The 21,195-nt window shown below is 55.4% G+C and overlaps 2 protein-coding genes across 5 annotated transcripts; both read left to right on the forward strand.

The window, feature by feature from the left end:
• Positions 1-9: 9 nt before the first annotated feature.
• On the forward strand, positions 10-16,348 carry LOC141929417 (histidine--tRNA ligase, cytoplasmic). Of its 3 annotated transcripts, XR_012625018.1 has the most exons (14): positions 645-801; positions 1,687-1,776; positions 3,655-3,774; positions 3,963-4,058; positions 4,618-4,743; positions 6,819-6,926; positions 8,420-8,518; positions 11,150-11,243; positions 11,406-11,533; positions 11,634-11,876; positions 13,193-13,309; positions 14,665-14,811; positions 15,858-15,986; positions 16,080-16,348. XR_012625018.1 is itself a non-coding variant. In XM_074838824.1 (13 exons), the coding sequence occupies exons 1-13, from the start codon at positions 724-726 to the stop codon at positions 15,915-15,917; spliced, it is 1,506 nt and encodes a 501-aa protein (XP_074694925.1). In that variant the 5' UTR covers positions 645-723; the 3' UTR covers positions 15,918-16,348. The 3 variants fall into 3 exon arrangements, 1 of the variants encoding a protein (XP_074694925.1); XM_074838824.1 differs by having other exon boundaries at positions 15,858-16,348; XR_012625019.1 differs by lacking the exons at positions 13,193-13,309; positions 14,665-14,811; positions 15,858-15,986; positions 16,080-16,348 and having other exon boundaries at positions 10-801; positions 8,420-8,564; positions 11,634-11,763.
• Positions 15,858-20,876, forward strand: DND1 (DND microRNA-mediated repression inhibitor 1). Of its 2 annotated transcripts, XR_012625020.1 has the most exons (6): positions 15,858-15,986; positions 18,249-18,366; positions 18,521-18,982; positions 19,701-20,099; positions 20,202-20,342; positions 20,505-20,876. XR_012625020.1 is itself a non-coding variant. In XM_074838827.1 (5 exons), exons 1-5 carry the CDS (start codon positions 15,978-15,980, stop codon positions 20,213-20,215), a joined length of 1,002 nt encoding a protein of 333 aa, XP_074694928.1. In that variant the 5' UTR covers positions 15,858-15,977; the 3' UTR covers positions 20,216-20,876. The 2 variants fall into 2 exon arrangements, 1 of the variants encoding a protein (XP_074694928.1); XM_074838827.1 differs by having other exon boundaries at positions 20,202-20,876.
• The last annotated feature ends 319 nt before the right edge of the window (positions 20,877-21,195 follow it).

The following is a 21,195-nucleotide window of genomic DNA, read 5'->3' on the forward strand; positions in this document are numbered from 1 at the left end:
TTTTAAGTTATGGACAGCGAATCTGCCAGGTTCACCTTCTGGTTCACTGCTCGGAAGGATGGGTCAAGCTTGTGGGTTCCTAACGATGCAGTCCCTGTCACTGTACAGCCATTTCCATCCACTGCAGGCGGTCACGATGGTGGCACAGGCAGATGGATGAGGTGCAGCTCAAGCAGGATCAGGCTGAGCTCCGGAGTGGGAGGGCAATCTGTTCAGGATATAGAGAGGGTGGCAGGGGAAGGCCACCCCCACTCCTCTGAGGGGGCTGCAAGGGCCAGTCCCAGTCTGCAGCTGGGCTCTTGCCTCAGGGCTGGGGCCTGGCGTGCTCGGGGCTGCTGGCAGGGGAGCCTGTGCCCCTCGGGGAGGGACACAAGGGGCTGGCGCAGCTCTGCGGGCAGGCTCCGGCTGGGGCGAGCGTGGAAGAACTCTGTATTTTTATATATTAAAAAAAAAAAAAACCAAAACCGAAATGAATCACAAAACCTTCCTCTCGGGCATTTATTTGAGCTTCGCAACGGCGGCCCCTCTTGCCACGCTCCTCTGGGCGCCGCGCTGAGGCGCCGCAGTGCGCAGGCGCAGCCCCGCTGCTATGGCAACGCGCGGGAGCGGCAGTGCGCAGGCGCAGCCCCGCTGCTATGGCAACACGCGCCAGTGCGCAGGTGCAGCCCTGCGGCAGCGCGCAGGCGCGGTAGCGCGGCGGCAGCGCGCAGGCGCGGGCCGGCAATGGCGGAGGAGGCGGCGGTGCGGGCGCAGGCCGAGGCGGTGCGGCGGCTTAAGCAGGACAAGGCCGATCCCGACGAGGTGCTGCTGGTCCCGGCGCCTGCCCGAGGGGCTGGGAAGGGGTTGGGGGGGCTTTGGGTATGGGGCTGGGGAGGGGCGGGCTTGGGGGTTGCTGGGAAGGGGTTGCTGGGGGAGGACCAGTATGACTGGGAGAGGGGTGCTGGGAGACTAGTGTGACTGGGAGGGGAGGAGCTGGCCTGGGGAGAGGGGAGGGGGACACTGGGTGTTGGCAGAGGCAAGAGGGTGTCGGGGGGAACTGGGGATACTGGGCCGGAGAGAGGGCTGCTGAGGTGACTGAGGTGTGGTTGGGGTTGCTGGGCCTAGGGGGAGGGTACTGTGTGGAACTGGGAGTACTGGTGTAGGTGTTGCTGGGCTAGGGGTGGTGGCATTGGGAAGAGAGGTGGTGGGGAGGCTGGGAGTACTGGTGTGGGCTGGAGAGCAGAGGGGCTGAGGTGTCTGGGGAGAGGATGCAGGGGAGAGGGGGAGTGGGAACTGGTGGTACTGGTGTTAGACTGGAGAGAAGGATGCTGGGGGGTGTTAGGGTTGGGAGGATGCTGCTGGAGACTGCCAGTGCTGGGGTGCACATAGCAGGAGCTGGTGATGCTGGGCCGGGGTGTGGTACAGAGACTGGTAGGATGGGAGGTGTGGGGAGGCAGATGTTGAGAGTGATGGAGGCCGTGGGAGTCAGAGAAGGGTGGGGGTGCTGGGGATGCTGAGATTGGGGTGCTTGCAGTAGGAGCAGAGAGTGCCCCTCTGGTTACTGTGGGAGACTGGGAATAGTGGATGTATTGAGGTTGGGGAGTCTGGATGTACTGGGAATGCTGAGGCCGAAGGTACTGGGGAAGGCCTGTGGGCTGGGCCTGGCAGGTGGGCTTACCCCCAGCTCCCTCCTTGTTCCCTCTCCAGATTGCAAAGGAGGTGACAAAACTGCTGGAGATGAAGGCGCGTCTGGGAGGAGATGAGGGGAAACACAAGTTTGTGCTTAAGACCCCAAAGGTAACTTCCCCCAGTGCGCGCACTCGCACGCCTCTCTGCACGCACAACCCGCTCCTGTGCACACACACAGCGCCCCCCACGCACCTCTGTGTGCAACATCTCAGCACGGACTTGCCTGCCTTTATTCTCATTTCTTTTTCCCTTTTAGCAGTAGGGGAGAGAGGGGTGAAAATATCCCTGACAGCATCTAAATTAGCACTACTAAATTGAAGACTTTCTGGTGCTTCCGTGACAAGCCAACCCCTAGCTGGCGTGGTCAGGAAATTAAATTAAATTCCCTTTTGGTCAAGCTTTATTGTGGCTGCCCAGTGTGAGAGGTCTCATATCCGCTTGGATGGCACTATTTGAAGTAAAGTCATGACTTGCATTGCCTTGATGAGTTTAGAGTTAGGACTCTTCAGCTCTTGTAGCACCAACCTCACTAGTACCTGCAGATATTGGCTCTCATGGATCAGGGATGCTCAGGCTGGTCCTGTTCCCTGTTAACCTGGACAGAGTGGATGAAGCTGCGTGTGGTAGGTGGGAGTGCTGTGAACTGCAGCTCTGCTGGTGCGAGGGTCATTGGGGGGAAGCTGCAAAGCATAAGCCAGCCAAAGAAACCCAGGCAGCATTTGCCAGGGACGCTCAGCACATGTTGAAATGTGGGGGGCAAGAAAGGTCTCAATGGCTTTTGATCTTGCCTTAGTCTGTGGGGGTGGGTAATCCTGTTTACTGAGCTGGTCTGGCTAGCTGCTGACATTTGTGTGTCCTCTTGCAGAAGGACCCTTCCTTCAGGGGTAGTTTTTCAGTCTCCAGACCCCTGAGAATAGTGTCAATAATGCAATTTATGCTGAAATTTTGTGTAACCTGAATGTTTCATCACTAGCAGCTGACCAGAGATCAACTGCACTTCCGTGCTGTGGCAGGGAAACAGTTGTGAATGTTGCTCACACATAAAACAGTTTATGTTAATGCTACTGACTTAGGAAATGTCTCAAAACTGCCTCCCTTGTCCATTTCCTTTATTGTATGTTTTGGTAAATGTAATTGTGGTGTGAGACCTGGAAAGTGGAAGGGTATTTCACTGTTTAAAGATGGGGAGAGAGGATTTTGCAGCTCTGGGTGTGCTAGGGAAACACAGCTTGGGTTTCCAGCCTTTCAGCCACGTCAGTGTACTGCTGAAAGATGCTCTTCGCTGGGCGACCTGCAGGTGGGGTGTTACAAAGTGCCTGCTCTGCTTCGCCTGCCTAACTGCCAGTCCCTAGAAAGTGAAAGTGGGAGGTCTAGTTAATTAACAGTGATTTATGTGTTGCTGAGAGCCTAGGTCATCCAAATAATTCAGTGACTCTTAACAGCAAAGAAATTAAAAGGGAGCAGAACCCAGCGAGCAGTAGATGGGCACTTCACAGGTATTGCACTTTGAAAAGATCATTTTTCTGTGTGTGTGTTTGGAAATTGTAGAGCTGCTGGTTGTTCCACGGCTTCAAAGCGTGCCTGTCCTCTGATTCCACCTCTCAGGGTGGCTCATTGTGCAGGGGTTTGGCTAATACGTCTGAATCGGAGCTGTGGACAGATCCTAGCTGCGCTGTTGTGCTCGAACGCACTGAACTCTCTGACTGTTGGATCTGTGTTCGCTCCTTTGTTTCCTGCATCGTGAAACTCCTGACTTAGATTTAGCTCTGCAGACCATGGCAGATTGTGTCTGAGCAGTGTCCTGATGTTTTCTAGTGGTTTTTGGTGCTATGTTTTACCACCCTGCCCAATATCTGGTGTCTGGACCTGATCTCTCTGGTTTTGTTAGCAGTGTGGTAGCTTCTTCACATTGCCTCTCGCGTCTGTCTCCACTGCATGCTTCTAACCCAACGTCTCCTGTGCTCTTCTTTCCCTACCTCACCCCAGGGCACGCGGGACTACAGCCCCAAGCAAATGGCCATTCGTGAGAGAGTCTTCAACGCGATCATCACCTGCTTCAAGCGCCACGGAGCAGAAGTCATTGACACGCCGGTGTTTGAGCTGAAGGTGGGCGAGGACACAGCAACTTGGCTGAGCTGATGAGGATCCTGTAGTTGAAAGCTTGCGATGTGTTGAGGGTTGAGTTTTATTCTTCCATCTCCTAGGTGTCCTCCCTTTCTCTCCTTGTCTGTGTGTTCTAGGGCTGATCCCCTCTCACTGAAGATGCTGTTTGTTCCTGTGTCCTTTTCTTGTAGGAGACACTGACGGGGAAATACGGTGAAGACTCGAAGCTCATCTATGATCTGAAAGATCAAGGAGGAGAGCTGCTGTCCCTGCGCTACGACCTGACAGTATCCTGCCACAGCCAGTGCTGCGGGGTCTTGTCACCTCTGCTGCCCTGCTTTTGGGGCAGTGCTGCCCAGAATGGGGAGGACAGTCTCTTGGCTCTGACCCCGTACCCACAGGGAGAGTGTGAGCAGGCAGTGTGGTTCAGCGGGTGCAGAACCCTTGTTCAGTTATTAACCATACATTGCTTCTGTTTGGCAAAGTAACGCTCGTAGGTGGAGGTAAGGAAGATCTGTACTGAGTGGGATTTCTCCTGCAGCAGGGTACCCAGTCTAGGCTGCTGCGGAACACAGCCCGCATGAGACTGAGATCCAACCTAAGGTGGTGCTGGAACATGCCTGCAGGGACACTTACTGGCAGCACGTGTGAGTCATGTCTTGGACAGTTGTGAAGACCTTGGGGAGCTGTGGCAAGTCCAGCATCTCTTAGCAGTTGCTTTGCCCCGTGGGCACACGCCACACTGTGCTGGGTGTTGGGGAGATAGTGAGGCCTCAGCGCTGCCTGCAACTGATAACTGGGTGGGGTCATCCCTCCCTGTTCCCATCCTTAACCCTACCCTCTCAGGTACCTTTTGCTCGCTATTTGGCAATGAACAAGATCACCAACATCAAGCGCTATCACATCGCTAAGGTGTACAGGCGGGACAACCCGGCCATGACCAGGGGCCGCTACAGGGAGTTCTACCAGTGTGTGAGTTTGGCCATTGACAGGGGTGCTGCTGAGTGAAGCTGGGCAGCACTTGTGGGGATGTAGCACCGTAAAAATGTAGAACCAAAGGCTGAGTTACCCTGCAGCAGCCTTCCCTGTGGCTGTGGAAAGCTCTGGTCAGTCCACTAATGATCTCCTTAGCGTGCCCTTGTGGGTGTGAAAAACAGCTTGAGAATGGGAGAGTGAGGACAATGGCTGTGACACAGCGTGCTCGTGTGTCAGAGAGCTTTGTAATACAGCCCCCAGGTATCTGGCCTGCTTTGTACTGTGAAGGAGGGCATCTCCTTGCTCCATCCCATAGTGCTTGCCAGCCTGGTGGAGGGGAAGAATCTCCTGATCCCAAATCTGGCAACAGTTGAACTCGTGGGTGTGTTAGCAGGAGCAGAACCAGGCGAGCAACTCAGCTGTAGCATACGCTACTTCTGTCCTCAGCTTAGTCAATCTTTGTTTCAAAGGAAGGGAAAAACCCAGAGGACAATTTACAGAACAGGTAAGAAAGCAATTTCCTTTATGGCTTTCTCAGACAGAGTCTGGTAGCCCCAAGGAATGGCTTTGTTCCGCTGTACCAACACAGTCCCCAGGGCCTCATTGCAAACAAATTCCTGTTTAAGAATATTCCTGTTCGTGCACCCCCTGTGAATACTTTCCAGCTGCAGCTTGCTGAATTCCCATTTCCAGACAACTTGGGGTCTTTGCCTGCTGTCTCATCTGAAAGACTGTTCCAAGATCCCACTCCTAGGATAGCTAGAAATAGTCTTCTAACATCCAGGCTAAACTTATTTCCCCTTGTGCCAGTGCAGCTCTTTAAATGGTGGCTGTCATCGCGTGATATGGATTCTTCCCCTTTCCCAGATAAACATTTGGGAAATGTTTAGAGAAATCTTCCCTTCCTTAGGCCACGTAAATCAAGCTCTGTTACCTTTTCTCCCTGGAGATGCTTTGCTTCTTTGCTCAGCCTTGCATCTTTTTCGGCATCTTTTCTTAAATACAATTCACCAATCCTTGGTTGGGTTTTTTTTCAGTGACGTTTCACCTGTGCCACATACAGTGGCAGTGGCACTTTCCTCACTACCAGACTTTGCCTAACTTCTACAGGGATTGCATCAGCCTTTCCTGCACTCAGCTAACTGGGGATTAACTGATGTGATCTCATCTCTTTTCTCCTCCATTGCCCCAATTTATTTTGGAAGCTTGGTGATGTCATGTTGAAATTTACCCACTTAATTAAAATTATTCCTGTACTCAAAATCTCACTGAAGACTTTGCCTTTGGGGATTCATAAATGGGAGTCAGATAATAGGTCTCTTGTTGCTTCTGTGTTTTATTTCAGAACACTGATGTTGTCTTTGCTATTTTCCAATCATGGGGCACCAGCCTACTAAAACATCTTGCTGCCGGGCTTTAGCTCTACGTGCTAGTTCATCTGGTAATCTCTAGTGGAGACCACTCAGGCTTTCTGATTTCTTTTTCAGTATTGGCAGTTGAAACTTTGGTTTTGCCTCAGTTGAGATTGCTTCTTTTATCATCTTCCCTGATCATTAACTTGATTGGCATCCTAAGAATCAAGGCAAACATCTGACATTTAGGTCATACCACATAATAAGTAGCTTTCCTCTCCCCTTCCTGGTTCCTTTGTTCTATTTATTTACTGCTGATGATCGCTCTGATGTCTCCTTTTTGTTGTTTTTCAAGGATGGCTGTTTCAAAGGGTATCACACAGTAAACTGCTGTGTCAGAGGCAGGGAGCAGGTCACACACCTCCAGAAGCGGGAAGCAGAGGGAAGCAGAATGGCTTCTCACAAACTGTCTGCACTGGCCACAACATAGTATACAAAGTCTCTGCAGCACAGTGGACACGAGAGCACTGATGTTTGATGAAAGAGGGTCATAACCCACATCCTGTCCCTTCTGGATCCTTTTGGCGAGGGCTACTGCTCCCTTATATCCCATTTCTGTTACTTTTTGTAAACAAACTGCTGTTAACAGCAGAGTTGAAGCTGTATTGCTGCAGCCACACTAGCGTGCTGAATTGCTCACTGCTTTTTCCTGTGCCCCAGGATTTTGACATCGCTGGCCAGTTTGACCCAATGATTCCTGACGCCGAGTGCCTGAAGATCGTGCACGAGATCCTGAGTGACCTGCAGCTCGGGGACTTCCTCATTAAGGTGAGACCAGGCAGGTTTCTCTGTGCCATGGTGGGAAGCAGTGGTCACTGTTCCGGTGGTTTTATGCAGCAGCACCTGTTCCCGCTCTAACGCCCACTGAGGCCTGATCCAGAAGTTCATCCTGCCTCTGCCTCCTCATGGTGTAGAAGCTAAAAGGCTGGACCTCAGCTCAGACTTGCCTTTAGCTGGGAATGCAAGGAGGTTTCCTGAGGCTGCAGTTAGCAGAGTTTTCTCCAGCACTAACCACATTCTCCTGCAAAACATCCAGCAGCCAACTAACGAGGTGACTGTCACATTCACTTCCTGCAGTAAAACACAGGCTCTGCCCAGGATCCCTGCCCTTGTCCCCGCTCCCAGTGTCTCCTTCGTAGGGACATCAGCTAGGTGTGTGCACCATGTTCTCTGCGGACTCCTGCCTTCCCACCAAGTCCTTTCTGGGGCTGAGGCCTCTTCCAGAAGAGCCGTGCCTTCTAGTAGGTTGAGCTTGCTGTTTGCTTCGAAACACCTCTGTTATCTTGGTGTGGCAGCGAATGGTGCTGGGTGTGCGGGTCAGACAGGACGGGAAAGGGTGTAGAGCAGCAGGAGAGAGATAGGTAGGAGTGTGTGATGTGCAGTAGAGTGGTGGGATCTCTGAGAGGGACCCGAAGCTGGGTTGTGGCTGGGCTCTGCAGGGGAGGTGAGCAGTGCGGGCTGGGCGTTGCGCTCCTATGTGCAGCCCCCACTGGGTAGGGGGGCAGTTACCTGCCCTTGAACCTGTCTGGGATGAGCTGAAGAGCGGTGCACAGGAACTGCCTGTCCAGCTACTGTGTGTCTGGGCAGGGGTTAAAGCGGATGCCTTTGAGGATGAGAAGGCATCCCTGCAATGGGGAACAGCAAAATAACCTGCCTGCGGTTATTCTTGTCTTCCGTGAGCCACTGTCTGGTTCCTGTTGATGCTGGAGGATCAACGGTCTTTGTTTCTGTCTAATTTAATTGTAGATGTTCTGCCTATGGAAATTCTGAATCCAGCTGAGCCTTTGACCTCAATTACATACTATTACAGAGCATAGTTAAACTATGGAATTCACTATACTATCAAAAGAAAAAAATTCCTTAGGTTTTAACATAATCAGATGTCCCTTTGTTCTTACACTGAGAGCAGGGTAGTACACTGAATTAATCTCCTTAGTCCATGGTCTGTTCCTGAGCTGTTTTTATGTGTCCACATGAGAGGACTTATAGACCCCATTGATTTTTCTCTGTGTGGCTCTAGGAGAATGTGATAGCTCTGCCCAGGCTTGGGAGGAGTCAGTTGTGCTAGCTGGCCTGCTGTGGGCAGAGAGGCAGCTTAGCTCCCCGGGAATGGGGAAGAGACAGAAATTGCAAACAGCAAAAAACCTTGGCAGACATCTGCTAGTTTTTCTTCCATGCTTAAAACTAGAGAGGAGAGAAACTGGCCACAGCTGAAGCATATGTTTGAGTTCATAGTTAATGACTTGCTGCCTCTCCCCCAGGTCAACGATCGGCGCATCCTTGATGGGATGTTTGCAGTTTGTGGTGTCCCAGACAGCAAGTTCCGAACGATCTGCTCCACTGTTGACAAACTGGATAAGGTACGGGCTGGAGCCCTGGGCTGCAACTGCCGCTGCTGGAGTTTCAGTGAGTCTCTGTCCCTCTGGGCTGCTCTTACCACGGTCCATGTGAACTGGCTGCAAAATTCTGATAAACATCGAGTTGTTCTTGTTCCCCGCTTTCTCTGGAGAGAAGGCATGCAGGGCACAGAGTCACATAGGAAAACTGGATCCTATGCTTTCTTCTCCAGTATCCCATGAGGTCTTGACAAATGGAAAGGATGAAGGGAAAAACGCTCTTCACATGGAAGGTTCAGCATCTCAAATGTTGGCCTTCTTAAGGTGCTGCTGCTTATGAACCAGGATCAAGAAAACCCGCCCCCAGACTGGGCCAGGGCATTGAAAAGCCTTTTCAAATGCATCAGGTTCAGCTGGGTTGTGTGAGGAATCACAGTTGTGTCCTGGAATCATAGAACAGCCCAGATGGGAAGGGATCTCGAAAGATTATCTGGTCTAACCTTTACTAAAATCTCAGACCTCAGCTGCAAGGCAGATGTGACATAAATGGTAAATCTCTGTGGTAATGCAGGAGTAGAGAAGTGCAGTCACAAGTGACAGTCTGTAGCCATAGTCTGTAAGCAGTGAGCCTGCAGGTGACAGGGCCAAGTTAAACGTAAATCCACAGGAGAGCAGGCTGCCAGAGTTGCTGTGCTGTCCAGGACCCTATTACTGTCCTGCAAGCTGGTGCTGTTCTTGGTTGGCGATGGGATGTCTGGCATCCCTGCTGAGGACACCGAGTCTGCAGCGTCTGTGTGTTGCTGGCCAGGCTGTTTCAGTATGATCAGGGCTCCACTGGACAGTGTGTGCCTCTGGCTGTTTGTTGGACCCTCAGGTAGTGAGGAGCAGCAAGGAGAAGTGAGGTAGACGTGCATGGACGAGGTTTCTATATTTTACCTGGAAGCAGAGAAAAGGATTTGGAGTGAGAAGGAGTAAGAGATCAGAAACACAGACCTGAAAAATAATCCAGCAGCACCTTCCTGCCTCCTGGGCAGGGAAGGGCTGGTGTGTTTGGTGTTGCGCTGCACTGTGTGCCCCCACAGCGTGTCTTCACACTCATCTGTGGCTGCTGTCAGTGCAGGCATGTTTTGCTAGAAACAGAGCTCCTTGGGGCTGGCCTGGACTGTGCAGCATTCTAGCAGGGCGGACACAGTGACAAGGGACAACATGCTACTCAGTGCCACAATCTCTCTTCCCGGTGCTGTGAGGTGGTGGTAGCCCACCCCACGTCTCTTGGTCACTTCACTCACACCTCTGCTGATTTGGGCCTGTAGCACAGGTACTTCTATTAAACACGCTTTGTGTAGACATCGTTCTTGTATGACTTGCTCAGGCTTGGTGTGACACAGAACAGCTGCTCCTGGAGGACACAAGGCAGGAAGTTTGTGCTCAGCAAGCTGCCTCAAGAGCACTGACTGTTGTGACAGTCTCTAAGGGATTCAGGCCGTTATGTGGCCCTTTGGGAGGAGGGAAGGGTTCCAGTGTACATACAGCTTTTTATTTGCAGCTGATTGCCTTGACTGTATGCCCTAGTCCTATATAAAGATGCTGGAGATCAGTCTATAAATGTGTATACAGCCCTCCACTAATAGCTAAGGAAGAGGAACCTTAAAATGAAGTGCAATCTAAAAACTCAGTTTTCTTGGCTTGGGATCCAAAGTAGAATTTGGAGGTGAATTTCTGTGTGTGTTCAGAGTCATGTGGGGGACCCTGTCAGCTGACTGCTTAAAGGAGTGATCCTAACCTTCCTGTGAAACGCTGCTAAACGAAGTGGCCTCGTGTCTCGTCTCAATTATTCATGTTGCTTTGTTCAAGAATGAACCGTTTTTCCTCTGTTTTCCTCTGGAGGCCTTGTCTGATGGTCAGATGAAGTTAGCTAGAGGAAAGCTTGCTTAAAGTCCTGTTAGCAGTGAGATCTATTGCAAAGGCATGACCAGAGTGCAGGTTTTGGGGCTGCGTATGCATGGAAAAGTAATAGGAAGGGAGGACTGGGCTTTCTTAGAATGGGATAATTTCCTTGTTATCATACTGAAATGCTGTGATTTATCTCAGTGCAGCTGGATGTTGTCAAGACTCTGTTCTCTTTGACCCCCTGACCAGTGGGAAAACAACATATTCTGCCTACATTGGGTTTTTGCATCACCCAGCCATCTCCTCACACCTTTCCAGGTGGTAGGCATGACCAGCAACACCTTCTTGAGTGGTGTTTATGACTAAGTACCTAACCAGGGAAACCATGGCAGCAAAACATCTCTCAAACTTGGTGCTTTTAAAGTACTGGTGCTTGATTCTGGCCAGAGATCAAAACCAAAGTAATTGTCCTGGGGCTTCAAGTTTTTGGGCAGTTTTGCTGACTGCAGGGTTGGGATACAAACAGACTCTGCAGAGGTACAAGAAATGGAGTTATGACCCCATGACCATGCTCTGACAGCATCTGATCTGCTGCTTCTCTCCTGCACTTCTTCACCATGCTGGCACTGCTGGGGTTCTGCCATGTAAAGATCTGCTGAGGGCAGATATGTCTGTTCATCTGTATTGGGCAGGACCACCAGAGCCGTTCCCCAGGAGAGACCACATCCCTGGGGCAGTGGCTGATGTTCTTCTCTCCCCTCGCAGATGCCGTGGGAAGAAGTGAGGAGCGAGATGGTAGGAGAGAAGGGGCTCTCTCCTGAGGCTGCGGATCGCATCGGGGAGTATGTCCAGCTCCACGGTGAGCACTGCGGGCTCGAGCCCTTGGCCTTGGTCCTCCAGGCCAGGCCGGGAGGGCCGGTGACGGAGGGGCACAGGGCAGCACACACGGCTGGCCGGGCCCGTTGTGGTGGGGGCTGCGGCAGTGGCAGTGGCAGACCCGAGGCCTGACTCATTCCCGCAGGTGGCCTGGACCTGATTGAGCGGCTTCTCCAGGACCCAAAGCTGTCCCAGAACAAGCTGGCCAAGGAGGGGCTGGGGGACATGAAGCTGCTGTTTGAGTACCTCACCCTGTTTGGCATCACGGGGAAGGTGAGGAGGGGCAGAGGCAGGAGGGGGTGCTGCCCTCGTGGCCAGGCGGCCTGGGCCCCCCAAGTGCGCCCAGCGACGGGCCTTCCCTTGTGTCCTACAGGTCTCTTTCGACTTGAGCCTGGCGCGGGGGCTGGACTATTACACGGGGGTCATCTACGAGGCTGTCCTGCTGCAGCAGGAGAACGACCATGTGGAGGAGCCCGTCAGCGTGGGGAGCGTGGCTGGAGGTGGTCGCTACGACGGGCTGGTGGGGATGTTTGATCCCAAGGGACGGAAGGTGCCCTGTGTGGGGGTCAGCATTGGGATCGAGCGGATCTTCTCCATCCTAGAGCAGAGAGTGGAGGTAGGTGTTACCTGTGGTGCTCAACTAAGCATGGAGAAAGAGCAAGGATTTACATCTTCCCCGTGTACACCCAGTCCAGCAGATGCTGAAGTGAGTCTTCCTTGCTTCAGTCTTTGATGGAGAAGCCAGCCAGGCCTTTACTGTGCTCTACAGCAGGAGTTAAAACCAGGCCACAAACTCCAATTTTCTCTTGCTTGTGAGATCTTCTCTGGGGCTCCCACGGGAGACAAGACCCCTTTTCCACCAGCCCTCAGACATGGCTTGTTCAGCTGCAGCAGGAGGGGGCACTTTAATCCTCAGCAGTACCAGGTACCTGGGTCAGGTGCCTTAGTGTTCCCCACTGCATTAGGCATCCGCATGACCCTGCATCCTCCTTGGCAGGGCAGCTCTGCTCTGCAGGGCTATGGGAGACAGCAGCCTCACACGTCTGCTTGTCCTGCCCAAGGCACTACAGAGACCAGGCAGGGATCAGACACCCCGGGGCAGGGAGCACAGTGCCTCTCTGGGTTTCCCAGATACCTTTTTTTTTTTTAATTCCCTCCTCCTCAGAGTTGCTGTACCAATGTATTGTCCTCTGTCCCATTTAATGGGTGTTAAACAGGTCTTTGTAGGCTCCCAAAACACTGCCACACATTTTCCTCCCCGAGAGGCCTGTTGTGGGGAGTTCTCTATTGGCAGTCAGACACAACCGGGATTTCTAAGTGGAAGCTGAATTCTTCCCCCACCACCCTCAGTCTTGGCCAGGTTTGTTCCTCTGCAGGTGACCTTTTAAAGGCTTCTCCCTGCAGCAAAAGCAGCAGCAGGAAAATGCCACTTTGAGTATCCAGCATCAGTTATGGGAGCTCCTGACAGCACTGGAGCATCTCAACTTGCTGCTGTTAATCTAACCCATAGTTACCAGCTCAGCTGTAGAACAGGCAGTTGCTTCTGTCCAGCTTCTACTGGGATTGCTGCTCCTGAGCTGCTCGGAGCAGATCTCTGGGAGGCCCTTGGGTGTGGAGGAATAGTCTCTAGAGGTGTGTCTCTAGTCTCAGTCTCTAGTTTCTTGGGTGAGGAGGAATAGTCTGCTCACACCTGCAGCACAGAAGGGAGGCTGTGTTATGCCCCCATCATGGAACAACCACAGAAGATGAGATTCTGCTCCAGGATGGGGTCTCTGAGGCCTCCCTGACTCTCCTGAGTTTATGCTGTTCACCCCACTGAGCCTGATCCTCTTTGCTAAATTGATGGGCCTGGGCTGGTGACCCATCCTGCCCATAGGGTCTCGGATATCTCTGTATGTCCATGACATCCTTTGAGTCTTGTCCTCTCTCTAGGCCTCTGAAGAAAAGATCAGGACAACAGAGACACAGGTGCTGGTGGCCTCTGCTCAAAAGAAGCTCCTTGAAGAGCGGCTGAAACTCATCTCCGAGCTGTGGGATGCTGGAATAAAGGTATGACCAGGTGATGGCAAAGTCAGGAGCTGCCTGGTCCGCTCTCTGTGCCAGGAACGGACCAGATCTGGCTTTGCTTTGGGAAGGAGGAGTCATAGGGAGGAGGTGGGCAGCAGACTGCCTTGCTGAATGGAGTTTGCCTCTTCTCGGTGTCCTGAATCAGGTGTTCTCCAGGAAGGGCAGGGCAGCACAACTGGGTTAGCCCTGTAACACTGCAGGGGCTGCTCTGTGTCTGTTACCTCGGGACAGATTCCCAAAGCAGGCCACACTCCAGCCCCTGCTGCGTGGCAGCTGGGATATCACGCTGCTTTCAACAAAAAGCAAAAAAAATGCAGAACCTTGCAAGGAGGGGAGAGTGGGGCCAGGGAGGAACCTGGGCTGTTTTCTGCAGGCCGAAGGCAAGCTGTGTGGCAGGGCCCTGCTCCCTGCTTGCTGCAGGCAGGCTCCCTTGATGGCTGAGTGGAGGAGAACACCTGGGTGCTCTGCTGGGCTCCTGACCCTGTTGGGACACCACAGGTGTCACAGAATCATCTAGGCTGGAAAAGCCCTTGAAGCTCCTCCAGTCCAACCATGAACCTCACACTGACCGTTCCCAACTCCACCAGATCCCTCAGCACTGGGTCAACCCGACTCTTCAACCCCTCCAGGGATGGGGACTCCCCCCCTGCCCTGGGCAGCCCATTCCAACGCCCAACAGCCCCTTCTGCAAAGAAATCCTTCCTAAGAGCCAGTCTGACCCTGCCCTGGCGCAGCTTGAGGCCATTCCCTCTTGTCCTGGTGCTGGTTCCTTGGCTCAAGAGACTCATCCCCCCTCTCTGCACCCTCCTTTCAGGGAGTTGTAGAGGGCCATGAGGTCTCCTCTCAGCCTCCTCTTCTCCAGACTAAACCCCCCCAGTTCCCTCAGCCGCTCCCCATCAGACCTGTGCTCCAGACCCTGCACCAGCTCCGTTGCCCTTCTCTGGACACGCTCGAGTCATTCAATGGCCTTTTTGGAGTGAGGGGCCCAAAACTGAACCCACTCATCGAGGGGCGGCCTCACCAGTGCTGAGTCCAGGGGTAAGATCCCTTCCCTGTCCCTGCTGGCCACACTAGTGCTGATACTGAGCCCTGGTCTGACACAGACTGCAGCTAATGACCCGGTGCTTTCCCAGGGTACGCAGTGTCTTGTACCTGTGAGCTGTGCTGTGTTACTTGTTAGCTGTAATGCTCAGCCTTCTCCATTAGCCCATCTTCTCCTGACACCCCCACACTCACCAGACAGCAATCAGCAGACTGGCCCAGCAACACCTGGTTGAGGGGGTGCAGAGAAGCAGGCCAGTGCTGATCCATGGTGGTGTGCTCTGGTTCTCTTCCAGGCAGAAGTGCTGTACAAGAAGAACCCCAAGCTGCTGAGTCAGCTGCAGTACTGCGAGGACACGGGCATCCCGCTTGTTGCCATTGTGGGTGAGCAGGAGCTCAAGGATGGAGTTGTCAAGCTGCGGGTCGTGGCAACCAGGGAAGAGGTGAGGCCTGTGGTAGCTCGGCGTGAGGGGGATTGGCTACTTCACCCTTCGTCCCAGCTCAGGCCAGCCCTCCAGACCCAGCGTACCCTGCGCTGCAGCGCTGCCGTCGGGCTGTACGTGGCAAGGTGGCTTTGCTGGCCCGTGTTTTGAGTGTAGTGCCCAAAGGGGAGATCAGAGGAGTAAGGCACTTCCACCCCATGTGAAAAGCCTCCAAGGCTTAACAAAGCTGCTTAACGCAGGAGGTGTGGTGAGGGGAAGGCTCCCCACACGCAGTAGGCAGAGAGGCGTGAGCCAGGGCTGGCAGACTCGAGGTGAGACCTGTGGACTGAGGCTGGTGGCCTTGTGGGTCCGTTTTTGGAGACTGGGTGAGATGAGTTTCCTCAGCCTGTCTTGAATTGCTGTGGAGCTTGTGCCCTGGTCTCAGTTTGCCACCAAGCCCCCTATAACAGGGTCTCAGGATTTTATTGGCTTCCTCATTAGATCTTTTCAAGCAGTGGTCTCTCCAGGGACTCTTCTAACACCTCATGTTCCAGTTCCTTGCCCCCTGCAGTTTCCTGGAGCACTTGTCTCCAGCTCTGGAGAGCTTCCCAGCCGGTGACCTTGAACTCCCAGGTGTTGCTCAGTTCAGGAGCCTGGCACACGGAGGAGCGATGCGGTGGCCCTGTGGCTGCTTGCGCTTCCCATCCAGGCTGCGGGACGGTTGCAGAAGGTCCTGGTGGTGCCCCCTTGCAATGAGTGGGACCAGTGCTGATCTGTGCACTGGTTTTGGAACCGGTAGGAAAGAGTGGGAAGAGCATCGCTCTCGTGATCATTGGGCAGGAGAGGGCTCGGCAGGGTTGCAGGCAGGTGCTTGCTCTCACAGGTTCAGCTCCGCATGTGCTGCAGCCCCCTGGATCCCCGTAGAGGGACTGGTGACAGCAGCATGGTGTGATCTCCCGAGACACGGGGTGAATGCGGTGCGGGCCATCCCTCTGGGACTAGAGAAGGTCACGATATGTCAAGTTGCTTGTCTTGTATTGAAGCAACTTTGTGCTCCTCTTGTGTAGGTCAACGTTCGCAGGGAGAGCCTGGTTGAGGAGATCAGGATGCGAACGAGCCGGCCTTAACCCCCTTCCGGACATGTCTCCTCGTTCACTGGATTCTGGCTGACAGATTTCCTCCCGTAAATGCCTTTGGTGGGTCACGTAGCAGCGGGTGCGGGGTCGGGGGGGGCTGTTGAAAGCTGTATTTATTCTTGTCTTATGCCCTCCCTTTCCCGGCGGGAGCAGAGAGGCTGCCCTGACTCCTACGACATGCCCTGGCCTTCGAGTATGTCGCTGTCAAGACGTTTTGCAAGTGGCTGTGCTGTCCCTGCCGTGACACACGCAGCCCTGAGCTGTCAGCAGACCCCGGGGTCTTGGCTGCAGCTTCTTGTTCCTGTCGCTTTGAATAACCATCCCGCCCCGTCTCCCTGCTCTGGCTGCAGGGAGGTGACCTTATCCCAAGCAAAATGTAAAGGCGCAGCTCCCAGAAACACAATAAATCTGTCTCTCCCGCTCCCGTGACTCCTGTCCCTCCTTTCCGCTCGGGGCAGGGGTTTGCTCACCCGAGCTGGTTTTTAAATGTCACGGGGATGTTTCTCCGCATCGCGCCCAGCTTCGTGCCCCAAACCAGGTCGGTTTGTTTGGTTTTTTTTTTAAACCCACGGCTTTCTGGCGTGGGAGCGGAGCGCTGGGGCGGGCTCTGCCGGCGGGTCCCCGCTGCCCCGCCCGGGGCGGAGCGGCCGCGATGGGCGGAGCTGGAACCTTCCAGAGCCCGGCCCGGGCGGGCAGGAGGAGCGGCGGCGGCGATGGAGGCGGAGGTGGGCGCCGTCGGGGGGCGGCCCGGCGCTGCCGGGGGCGCGGGGGAGCGCCGGTGCGGGGCACGGCTCACCTCGCGTGGGGGGTGGACTCGGGGGGGGTCTCTCGGGGAGCCCCCGTGGCCGTCGGGCGGGGACAGGGGCCCCCGAGACCCGTCTCGGTGCGTTGCCCCGCCACGGAGCGCACCGGCGGGCGGCGCCGGTCCCCAGCCCGGTCCCATCCTCGCCCGGGAGCCACCCCCATCCCACCCCGTGCCCCCGCCGTGAGCTGGGGCCGGCGGCCCCGGTGCCCCGCGGAGGCCGTGGGGATGTGGATGAGCCCCGGTAGCACCGAATCGGGGGGGGCGGCGGGCTTAGCTGGGCTCCGCTGGGGAAGAGCCGGGTCCTGCGTCCCCCAAGAGCCCCGGCCCCTCCCCGCACCCCCCTGTACCGGGAGCTGCACCACCCCCAGCCCTGGGAGCTGCAGAGCCATGGCAGGAGCCTTTGTGGTGCGCGTGGCTGGTCTGTCTGCACCCTCTCAGCAGAGATGTCCTCTTTATGGGTCCCCACCATCATCCAAAGGTGTTTTCTGGTCTTCAGGAAAGATAAACCCTCTTGGAGATGGAAAGGTGCCACCTCATGGTGATGCATCTGGAGATGGAGGAGGTGGAGCTGCAGCCAAACTCTGTTCAGCCTGAGCTGGGGTTAGTCCCACTCAGTGTACGGTTTCAGAGGCCCTAATGAGACTTCACAATACTGAATGAGTTAAAACCTGATGATACTGCCACATGGATGGTGTCTTCAGATCCTCTTTGATGTCCTCAGAAGCCTGAGGAGATGCTGGTAGAAGCGAGTTGGGTGTTTTGGGGTCCCAGCCTGCCTGGGATCTCGTGATGTGACCGGCCACCCCAAGGTGGTGGCTCTCTGTGCTCCAGCCCCCTCTTGCAGCACCAGTGTCTTTCAAAACCCTTGCAGGCATCCACAGGGGAGCTGTTGGTGTCCTTATGCTCTACTAAAGTTGCTGGAGTTAGTCATGTGGAGCAGGCTTGGAGAGTGGGCAGGGTAGGGCTTTGGGTGTGCAGGTGGAGTTGTTTAGCCTGGAGAAGAGGAGGCTGAGGGGAGACCTCATGGCCCTCTACAACTGCCTGAAAGGAGGGTGCAGAGACGGGGGATGAGTCTCTTGACCCAAGGAACCAGCACCAGGACAAGAGGGAATGGCCTCAAGCTGCGCCAGGGCAGGGTCAGACTGGCTCTTAGGAAGGATTTCTTTGCAGAAGGGGCTGTTGGGTGTTGGAATGGGCTGCCCAGGGCAGGGGGGGAGTCCCCATCCCTGGAGGGGTTGAAGAGTCGGGTTGACCCAGCGCTGAGGGATCTGGTGGAGTTGAGAACGGTCAGGGTGAGGTTCATGGTTGGGCTGGAGGATCTTCAAGGGCTTTTCCAACCGAGGTGATTCTGTGTTGAGAGGCTCCTCAGGTTTCCTGAGGGCAGAGGGGTTCAGCATTTGTTCCTCCACATGCTGGCTGGTGCTAGGCCTTGCAGTTCCTTCGTGGAGTTGGGGTGCCTCCAGCTGGGAGGTTGGAAACTTTGCCCAGACAAGCACCAATGTCATCTCCCTCCTCAGACGTGGACCAACAGTATCAACCAGACCAATAAGATGGCCCTGCTCGCCTGGGCGAAAGAAACCTGCACTGACCTGGTGCAGATCAACGGGCAGAGGCGATACGGTGGCCCCCCCCCAGGTACGTGAGAAGCGCACCTCAGCGCCGGGCTGCCCTGGGAGCGCAGCACGTGGGGCCGGGTGGCCCTCGCTCACCAGCTGCCGGAGGGCAGGATGGGGCGGGATGGGGTGATCCTGGAGGGCTGGCGTGTCACTGTGTCACTGTGTGCCTGCAGGCTGGGTGGGCGACCCCCCGCCGGCCGGCACAGAGGTGTTCATCGGGAAGCTGCCGCAGGACATGTACGAGAACGTGTTGATCCCGCTCTTCCAGAGCGTGGGAAGGCTCTACGAGTTCCGCCTCATGATGACTTTCAGTGGGCTTAACCGGGGCTTTGCCTACGCCAAGTACAGCAGCCGGCGCGGAGCCAAGGAGGCCATCGCTGCCTTCAACAACTTTGAGGTGCGGGAGGGCTGCGCCATCGTGGTGTGCAAGAGCACGGAGAAGTGTGAGCTGAGCGTGGACGGCCTGGCCGCCTCGGTGAGCCAGAGGGAGCTGGAGGCCTTGCTGCGGCAGGTCACGGCGGGGCTCCACAGCGTCACCCTGTGTGCCAGTCCCTGCCAGAAACGGGCCCAGCTTGCTGTGCTGAAATACAGCTCGCACCAGGCTGCTGCCATGGCCAAGAAAACCCTGATGGAAGGTAAGTGGGAGGCCTGGGTGCTGTGGGATGCTGCTTGGGCTGGGCTGGTGTCTCTAAGGAAGGATTTATCCCACCTCCAGACTCAGCTGCAAGGTGACTTCAGCCTTGAGACAGCCCTTGTTCTCTCTCTGTGTCCTCTGGGAGGCCAGCTGTCCTCAGTGGGGCTGATCCCCAACAGACCTAGTGGGGGTGGGATAAAGGGGCTGCTGGAGCTCTTCAGGCATCTGCCTGCTCACAGCAGGAGCATCCCCAGTACCAGTCCAGGGCATCCAGAGCTTTGACTGAGTTATTAAACCCTCCTGATGGAGATACCCTACTCCTCGGTGCCCTGTCCCGTGGTTGCACAGCCCTCTGATGGGTCATGTTTCCCAGACATCCAGCTGGAACCTCCAAAGTCCTGATTTGTACTTGTTTTTGCCCCAGCTGAGAAATGTTTGGCTTTGACATCTTTGCAGCTGTCCCTAAAGGCAGGCTGCCACTAAAATCCCCCGAGCCCACCTTGGTAGCAAAAGGAGATGGAGAAGCAACTGCCATGCAGCTGCACGAGAGGTTGTAGAGGCAGGGGAAAGGATCCTCTGCAGTTCGTACACTGGGGGTTGGTGTGGAACCACCCGCGGGGGTCACTGTGCCAGATGCTGGGGGACAGGACCAAATGGGAGGTGGTGCAGGAGGGCTGGTGTGTGAGCATCTCCTGCCAGCTGCTACCGGTCTCTCCTAGGGAACTTGAGTCTGAGCAGCGTGGAGATGAGGGTGGCCTGGCTGAACCCCGATCTGAAGCAGAAACTGCAGTTGTGCAAGGAGAAGCCATCGTCCAGCCGGGTGCAAGGGGGCAAGAGCGTGGGGGGCCCCAAGCAGGCGCCCCTGTCTCCAGCGCTGTGCAATGCGCTGGACCGCCTGAACACCCTGTGCCAGAAGCAGTACCTGGGGACACCCCTGTTCCTCACCAAGTGCGTTCAGGCAAACCCCAACGGGTGGCTGCGGTTCTGGTGCCGCGTGGTGATCCCAGGGTGCCCCGTGCCCTTCAGTGGGTTCACGTGGGTCCGGCAGGACGGGCCAGGCAGGAGCGGGCACGAGGAGGCGAAGGCTGCAGTGGCGCTGCAGGTTCTCCGGGTGCTAGGTGAGTCCTCGCACGGCGTCACTGCCAGCCCCTTGCCTTTCCCAAAGTCTTGGAGCATCTCCTGGGAGTGTGAAGCTGTGATGCTTTTCCTCTCTGCTGCAGGATGCCAGCTGTAGGCAACCGTTCTGCCCGAACCATGAGTTGAACCTGAGCCGCCGTCCTCGGTGCCACCGGCTGCAGGAGCAGCGTGCGAGCCCTGCTGGGCACCTCGTCCTGTTCCAGCTTTGCTTTGAGTTTGTTTGGGTTTGTTTTGAGAGCCGGCTCTGGAGGATAGGGCTGCTGGCCTCGTTTGTGACAGCTGCCCTGTCTCTGGCCGGTCGCTGGGGATAGTTCTGGTTTTTGGGGATGTAGGTTTACTTGCCCAGTTTGGCTTCTTTTAAGTTGGTTTGTGTTGCTCTGCTGCAGTGGAGGGACCTGGTGCAGGCCTCGGGGGAAGCAGCAGCTGCTTGGAGAGAGACTGCCAGCGCTGGCTGAGGAGGCGGAGGGGACACTGCGGGCTGCTTGGGCTCACCAGTGGGCCGTCTCCCCTCCGCTGGCACGCCTGGTTCCTGAGGAGCAGCCTCAGGTGAGGACGAGACCACGCACAGGCACTGTCCTGGTGAACAGGGGACGTTCCATGGGCTGATGGAGCTGCTTTTTAAGGAGGGGAGTGTCTGAGTGCTCTGGGCGGTGCAGGGGAAGCAGCCGAGGGGTTACCGGCTGTCTATGAATGATTCCTCGGGACCAGGAGGTCTGGCTGCATTCTGTTCACTTGGTATTAAAGTAGCGTGGAAAGCACTGGCTGGGTCATGGTGTCTTTTGCTCCCTCATCCTCAGCTCCCTGCCTGTCCAGTGCCATCTTGGTGCTCACCCCCCGCACCAGGAAGCCTGTCTTCTCCAGTGGCAGCAGGGTGGGACTTGGATCTGTCCTGTAGCCTCCAGGCTCTGCATCCACAGCCTGCTGGGCCCCTGAAAGCAGCTTCTGCTCCTGTGGGAAGCAGCAGTCCCTGGCACCCAGAGCTTTGTGTCCCAGCTTCGCACCAGGGTCCTTCTGACTGCCTTGCAGCATGCCCCAGGCTCCTCCGAGTACCTCTTGATGAGCCCCCAGTGGTCTCTG

The sequence above is a fragment of the Strix aluco genome, chromosome 13 (genome assembly GCF_031877795.1).
Source record: "Strix aluco isolate bStrAlu1 chromosome 13, bStrAlu1.hap1, whole genome shotgun sequence".
NCBI classification, from domain to species: Eukaryota; Metazoa; Chordata; class Aves; order Strigiformes; family Strigidae; genus Strix; species Strix aluco.